The sequence below is a fragment of the Typopeltis vanoorti genome, chromosome 12 (genome assembly GCF_054136105.1).
Source record: "Typopeltis vanoorti isolate ZY-2024b chromosome 12, IOZ_Tvanoo_1.0, whole genome shotgun sequence".
Taxonomy (NCBI): domain Eukaryota; kingdom Metazoa; phylum Arthropoda; class Arachnida; order Uropygi; family Thelyphonidae; genus Typopeltis; species Typopeltis vanoorti.
The window spans coordinates 118,167,085-118,175,288 of record NC_143560.1 but is presented as its reverse complement, the minus strand read 5'-3'; the positions used below and the strand labels follow the sequence as shown (position 1 = coordinate 118,175,288).

General features: G+C 35.1%; 1 protein-coding gene across 1 annotated transcript in view; it reads left to right on the top strand.

The window, feature by feature from the left end:
* Positions 1–614: 614 nt before the first annotated feature.
* LOC150101172 (uncharacterized) overlaps positions 615–8,204 on the top strand; it is a 116,882-nt gene continuing 109,292 nt past the window's right edge. Inside the window, exon 1 of the mRNA XM_090402183.1 lies at positions 615–741. Within this exon, the coding sequence (XP_090258309.1) occupies positions 615–741 (127 nt within the window). The remainder of the gene's footprint in view (positions 742–8,204) is intronic.

Sequence of the window (8,204 nt, the reverse complement as noted above, 5' to 3'; positions counted from 1 at the left end):
GAAGGAACAGGATGGGGAAGGGATTTTGCTAATGATAACAGAAGACTTGAAGCAAAAAGAGTAGAAATAGATCAGGAGGACAGGGATGCAAAGGGAAGTTCATTTGAGGCTATCTGAGATAGAGGTCAATAGAACGAAATGTATAATTGGTTGCTGCTTTATCCAGTGGTATAAAGGATGAATGTATATGGCATGCATTTCGAAAATTAGCACGTTGAGCAAGTGAAGTAATTATTATGGGGGATTTCAACTACAGGGGCATAGACTGGATGCGGAAATTGTAATAGGGAAAGAAGAAAATTGAAACTATACGGCTTCTGAGAGAGAGAGAGCATGCAATGAAAGGAACACGAGGTTCTAGAATGCTGTATCTGATAATAGCATCAGAGAACTCAACAGTAACCAATCCAGCTATGCTACCTCCCTTGGATTTTGTAGTTTTGACCTGGGAGATTGTCAGACGTGCATTTTTTTTTTTTAAGGTCAAGAAGAGATATGTGGATTACAAAGCAGGTGATTATGACAAGCTGAGTCAGCTTTCAGCAGTGCCATGGCATAAGAATTTGGAGGGGAGAGCTGGTCGTACATGAAGAAAGCAGTATCACATTGTATGCATGTGGTCTGATGGATCAGAAGTTAGATGGATGATTAGCATCATTAAAGCAAGAATTACAGGTAAAGGAAAAAGAGTTCAGCATACCCATGAGGTACAAAGCATAGGAAAGAAAGGTGACCTGTATGGTAAGGATGGTCAAAGCTAATTTGCTTTCATTTCAAAATTATGAAATGAAAGCAAAGTGATTAGGTCTAAGCAGTTCTTTCGCTATGTGTCAAGTAAAAGGAGGAATGACTAAAACGTGCCGATGGTGGAGAGTAACAAAGTTACTTAAAGAATTAGTCGCTGTGGAGAAGATCTTCTCCTTCACCTCTTACGGAGGGGGGGGAGCATATGGCAGTGGTAAAAGACACACAAACCAGAGATAAACTACTAGCCTGGTTTGATTTTGAAAATCAAAAAGTGCAAACTTTCTCAAAATGGAGAAAAGTCTCCAATGTGAAGAAGAGCATTTCACTTCAAGATCCAAAGTGGTACTCGGGTTTGTGTGTCTTTTACCACTGCCATATGCTTCCCCCCCCCCCCCCTCCGTAAGAGGTGAAGGAGAAGATGTTCTCCACACCGACTAATTCTTTAAGTAACTTTGTTACTCTCCTCGGTTCTTCCATACCTGGAATTTCAATCCCAACAGTCCTTGTCCTGTGTGTGTGTGGGGGGGGGGGGATTGGGACCATTTTAACTAATAATTAAACTCTGTATTTGTTTGGGGGTTTGGGAAAGCCTTTATCCTGTAGTGAGTACTGACTACTAGCATTTGAAGAGAAGAAGAGTAGAAAGCTAAACGATGCAGCGCTTTTGTGAATCTCGCACTGTTTTAGCAGTACTAGCAAGGTTTAATCCTGTATCGTGAATAGTACTAGCAGTTTATCCTGTACTAATGATATTAGTACTAGCAATCATCCTGTACTAATGATAAATTAGTACTAGCATTCATCCTGCATTTAAAAGTGCTAGCAATCTCTTACTGTCTCTGCTTGGACAGTGCCAGCAATAAAAAATAAATTAAAAGGAATGTCTGGTAAAAACTGTTGATTTAATGGAAAGTGAATATCGAAGCTTCACTTACATTCTCTTTTCCTATAATTGCAGCAGGCATTTTGCAACGGCACAATTTGCACTGACTTGGGACATCATATTCCCGTAATTTATACGACTACCAACATCGACTCATTACATGGCACGATGCACCTGGCCCATGGGGCTGTCTGTTGACTTCTTTCCAAGCAGTGTGTGTGTGTGTGTGTGTGTGTGTATAACACTGCAAGGTACCAGATGCTACAACTCTCATATCAGAAACTAAGGAAGATCCGGTGCGGTTGATTCTGTTGGTTAACAGGAAAAGTAACAAAGCCGAGCTCAATTTAAACATCAGCAAAGCAAAAGTGATGGCTTCTGGCAATTGACATGAATTTATAACAGGGGGAATAAAATAGAGATAGTTGAAAGTTATTATTTACTGGAGTCCAGAATCAGAAATGATGGTAAATGTGAAGATTAAATTAAAAGAAGGATAGTCATGGGGAAAAAAGCTGTTAAACCTGACAAAAATTATGAAAGGTAGAAGTTTGAGTGAGGCCACGAAAGTTAGAATTGTCAAAGCAATGGTATTTTCATTAGTGATGTATGGATGTGAAAGCTGGATTATTAAGGAGAAAAGAAATCGAATTGATTCATTTGAATTATGGGGGAAGGAGACTATTAAGAATCCCATGGATTTCAAGAATGACCAATAAGAACGTTTTAGAGAGTATGCAGACAGAATAAAGATCTGGTGCGGTTGATTCTGTTGGTTAACAGGAAAAGTAACAAAGCCGAGCTTAATTTAAACATTAGCGATCATTGCTCCCCTCCACTTGGGGACAATGATCGTTAAATAGAAGTTGATGTACTCTTTACATATTATGCATGATGATGAATAATTGAGAAGGCAGTTGTGTTGGGAAAGATCGAGGGCATGAGAAGAGGAAGACTGCATAAGAATTGGATGGACAACATAAAAGAACTTACCAACTTGAACTTACATTTACTGAAAAAAAGGACAAGATGCCGAGTAGTGTGTGGAGAGCCTTTGTTCACAAGATCACCAAGAGTCGGAAAAAACGACTGGATGGCGCATACCAAACAATGAGTGAAGTGGCCGTTTGGACAGATAATTGGGATTTTATTTATTTTTTTAATAATAGTATAAATTTGAAAAAGTCCAATTTGTTTCAATAATGGGAGGGGAGGGGGTTGAGTTGCATAATGATAATCAGCATAATAACGGAGAAAAACTCACGTAAAATATTTATTGTAAAAGTTTCGCCTATCTTCAGTACAGGACTACCGAAAGGCAATTAAACAATAATAGACAATTCTAGTAATCTTTCATTAGCTACTAATTTTGATTATAATGTATTTTTGGTGAAGATTCATTTTAACAGAATGGACATAAACTGCAAGATTTTGTCATTTATAATAATATGAGAATACTGAACTCGGTATTTAAATAAAGAAATACATAAACATACAATATATGGTCAGCGAGAGGATCTAAGTCAATTATTGATTGCATTATCTCAAATTTTAAATTAGCGGAGTTAATCCAAGATGTAAGAGTATCGAGACTTTGAATTAAACTCTGACCATTTTATGGAATTGGCAAAACTTCGAGTTAAACCAAAATAGCTAAAAATAAACAAATGTGAAAATAACTATCAACTGAATTACAAAATTTCTTCATTATAAGATCCCCATACTGGGCAACAGTATATCAGAAATGCACTGATTTTAAAACAGAAACCAAATGATATAGAAGAGGAATGGGAAATTTTGAAACATATTCTGACGAAAGCTTAGGAATAAATAGTAAATAGAATAGAAAAAGAGGACTACAAAACTGGGACAAAGAAATAGAAAAAATAATAATAAAGAGAAAGTTACGAGGAGTGGCTCAGTTCCAAGACATTCGTAGCAAAAATACACGAACAAAAAAATATAAGAAAGGGTAAACTTTAAAAAAAATAAATGCAGAAAAATGGGTAACTTACTGTATTTTTGAAATTTCTGGACCGATGATAATAAAGAATGATCTAACAGAAATGTTACGACGTTAGAACTTAAAAAAATACAACAAATAAGATGAAAAATACCAGGAGAAGACAATATAAACATGGAACAGTACAAAAATGTAGGTGAAAATTTTAATGAAAGACTTCTGAAATTTTTTAACATGGTCTGGATTTCTGGAAAAACTGCAAACTCTTGGGGGGAAAAAACACCGGTTATCCCAATTTGTAAAAAAAAAAAAAAAAGGAAATAAACATCATTGAAATGACTATAGGGGAATTAGTCTGCTAAATGCAGAGTACAAAATATATGCCGGAATATTACGAGAGAAACAGTATTGTAGAGGAGACAAATTATTACGTGACACCTCCAGGGAGTCCACGGACTTATCGTGGGAGGGCACACCACTCTACCTCGCTAAATACACCCTCTCCACTACTACTCAATTCTCCAACTATGACACTACTATTATCATCACCAATAATGGTATTTTCTGTGTGTAAATCGCATGTCTATGTCTTCTGAAGGCCCGATTTGTCTGTATGCAGGATGAAAAACCCGAGTTTCTGGGAGAAAAAAAACCCTGCTGCCACCGTATGAGATCGGCTAACTCACCTTCAACTGAAAATGCCCATATAAGGATTCCCCTTGTCAGAATCGAACTCAGGTCTTTTCCAATCGAAGGGCACAATGTTCGGAACACGGTCAACTGGGCGACGGAATAAAAGATCAAATATGCAATTCTATTCTGTTGACCTATTACCAGGTAAAAACGAGTTATAAAAACGGTATAAACATAAAATTTGAAAAATCTCGCTTATAATTAAGTTTATTTTTATTGTGTGGTTAGGTTATCTGATGACTATCTGGTATAGGCAAGTAGATGGCACCTAAAGTATATATACACACACACACACACACTTTAGGTGCTTATTAATAGTTAAAAGAACGGTATAAACAAAATTTTAAAACTCGCGCTTATAATTAAGTTTATTTTTATTGCGTAGTTAGGTTAGGTTACTACAAATTAAACTACAAATTATGTTTGTTAATTACAAAAGAATATTAACAAATGAATTAAAAAACGGTATTTTTTTCTTTATTTTAATATTGTGCAATTATACCTTTTAATTTTTAAATCACTTTCTGACCACTCTTTTTAACCATCTCTTTCTTAAACGATCCTACAAATTTTGATATACAGTATGATATAAACGAAAATATATAATATAAATATTAACTAGCTGACTCATTTTTTTTTGTATGGGAAATTTCAGTATAACTTCTATACAGTTCATAATTCTACACAATAAAAATAAATTTAATTATAAGCGAGATTTTTCAAATTTTATATTTATACCGTTCTTTTAACTCATTTCTCAAAAAAAAAAAATATTATTTAAATTTACCTGGTAATAGATCAACATAATAGAATTGCATATATGATCTTTTATTCCGTCGCCCAGTTGTCGTGTACCCAAATGTTCCGCTGTTCTTCCAATTGCGCTACGCCGGCTTAAATTATTAGAACAACGGAAAATGGATTCCGAAAAGGCCGATCTTGCATAGACTCAATTTTCACTCTAAAATATTAATTGAAAAGCGAAGAAAATTTCAAAAGGAAAGACACGTGGCTGTCGTTAATTATGAAAAAGCCTTTGATGAAATTTATAGACAAAACTGGAAAGACATATCAAGAGGAGTACGACAAGGATGTAATCTATCACTGCTACTTTTTAATATATATACAGGGTGTTCGGGATAAATTTGACAGTTTCGTAAGGAAAAAGAAAATCTTCTTTGTATCTATTAAATTTAATGAATTGACAAAAAAACATTACAGGCAGAGTTAATTACAATACTATCAACAAGATTTACTCAAAATAACCACCATTAGCATCGATCACAGCTTCAATTCTGCTTCGGAACCTCGAACAAGCTGATGCTACAGTCTCCCTGGGAAGGGCCGCAAAAACTGTTTTAATTTTATCCATTAACTGGGCTTTTGTATTACTGGAAGTGCGATTGGTGTCTTTTTCAACTGTGCCCCATACAAAATAATCCATGGGGTTAAGGTCTGGGGAGTTTGGAGGCCAAACATTTGGACTGGTGAAGTCGTAGAAATTTTCAGACAACCATTTTTGACTTTTCCCAGAGGTGTGGCAAGGGGCCGAATCCTGCTGCCATACATACGGCCTACCATTGGCTACCCTTGTTATCCAGGGCTTGACTACAGTTAGCAACTCCACGAACAAAGCCCGAATTCCAATGCCAGGGTTCTTCAACACCTGTTCCTGCAGATTTGCGAGGAATTCTGCTGTACGAACGCAATCAGATCGTCTGCTAGGGATCTTTCTTCTTGCTACATCCTCGTAGTCACCATTGCAAGTCTCTAGTTCATGCCTGATTGTTTTTACTGTATTCAGGGAGCATTGGGCAGCACTCGTAATATCCTTATTTTGATGGCGGGCACGAATCATCATGATACAAGTTATTCTCTTCCATGATTCAGGTGGGTTCCAGCTATCCATCCTTTCTGACATCTTGTATATGAATGAAGAAGGGTCCAAACTTTTAAATGAAGAGAAGTGTGTGTTAATACATGTAACTTACGGAAAAATATAATTAATTATAAATATGTCAAATTTATCCCGAACACCCTGTATATATATATATATATATAATTATAACAATCTGGAATTTGGTATACAAATAAATCACCAAATAAAGATAGATACACTATTATTTGCAAATGATCAAATTGTAAATTATATTAGCGATATCAAAAAATGACAGAGACCAGTAAAATTATTATGTGTCACCTCCAGGGAGTCCAGACTCATCGAGGGAGAGCGTGCCAACAGCATCGAACGATTGTTCACTTCCAACTACTAACCACGCTCAAACTTGCTTAACTTTTTGCGTGAACCATTAGTAGTAGAGGCTCTACCAATCGACCAACCTTTGCTAGCTAAATCATTAAATGAAATTTCATAACAATATAATATGAGAATATCAAAAGTAATGGCTTTCAATGGAGAAAACAGTGATAGATAATAAAATACTAGAATAAGTAAATACTTTCCGATACCTAGGATGCAACTTATCATATGAAGATGAAAAAGATATAGACATTAAAATAATAAATTCTGTTAAAGTAAACGGAATAATAGATAATATATTTAAGCTATCCTTGGTTAAAAAAAAAAAAAAACATTAGGATCAGACTATTTAACATTCTGTCTAAACCAACTTTATTATATGGAAGTGAAAATGATGGACCATAAAAAAGAAGAAAGAAAAATGAATTCAAACAGCAGAAATGAAACTTGGCATAACAAGTGGGACCATAAAACAAATGACGAAATTTTACAATTACTGGATATAAACTCTTATAATAAATAAAAATGGTTAGAATATTTAAATCGAATAGACAATAGCAGACTGCCAATAATACTATACGGATATAAAATAAATGGTAAAAGAATAATTGGAAGACCGAGAAAGCGATGGCATGAGACCGGAACAGGCCACTTAGCCCAAAATCTATGACAGAAGAATAAAAGACATTAGCTACTAATGTGGCTCTTTTTAGAACTATCTGTTATTGTTTAATTGCCTTTCTATAGTCATGTACTGAAGATGCCTATGCCACTTAGGCAAACATTTTAAAATAAATAAGTTGTTTACGTGAGTTTTCCTCCGTTTTTATATTTATTATCAAAAACATCCCATGTTTGGTCTCCATGGCAGAGTTTCCGGTTTATGTAAGAAAACAAATTAGACAGAACATACATAAATGAATAAAAAAATAAAAATTCATAGTCCATCCACCTTGCGTGGAGGGAGGGGGCTATATAAAAATTAGGCCCTATAATTTCATTTGATGTTTTTAATTTTTTTATAGTGTTTAATTTAATTTTAACTTACGTTCAGATGTTTCTATATTTCTTCCTTTTGTTTTTTTCCTTTATCCCCTTTATCTAGAAAGATTTCGCCCGTAAAGGGGCAGCGTAATAGGTGTGACTGTCTTATTAAAATCATAACAATAAAAATAGAATTATTAGTTAATAACAGAAAGAAATCTAAAAATTATCAGTAAAATAAAATAAACATTAAAAACAATTCTAATCTTCGGGTTCAGCATTTCATCCACTATCTCCCCCCCCCCCCCAATATACAACCGGAAAAATCTAATAATTGCATCCACTCTTTCATTTCAGTAGTTCGATAAATTTAAATGATTGAAAAAAAAAAAAAAGGGGGAGGGGGGGTTGATTCCACAAAATTCTTAAGTTCTTCTCATACTTGTAATTATTCTGGTAGCTCTTCAGTACAAAGTTTAAGCGGAATGTTCCAGTTGGTGTAACCCCTATGCTACCCTTTTCTGTTTTTATTTTAGATTATCAGTTATATCCCAGTACTGTGCTCAGTTTTTACTAAGCACAAAATTGATGTCGTGGCCCGAAGGAAGGACGCTTTGTAAATGGCAAAAGTATAGGCCGATGTCATCGACCGAAGAAAGTAGTACCGCCACAGA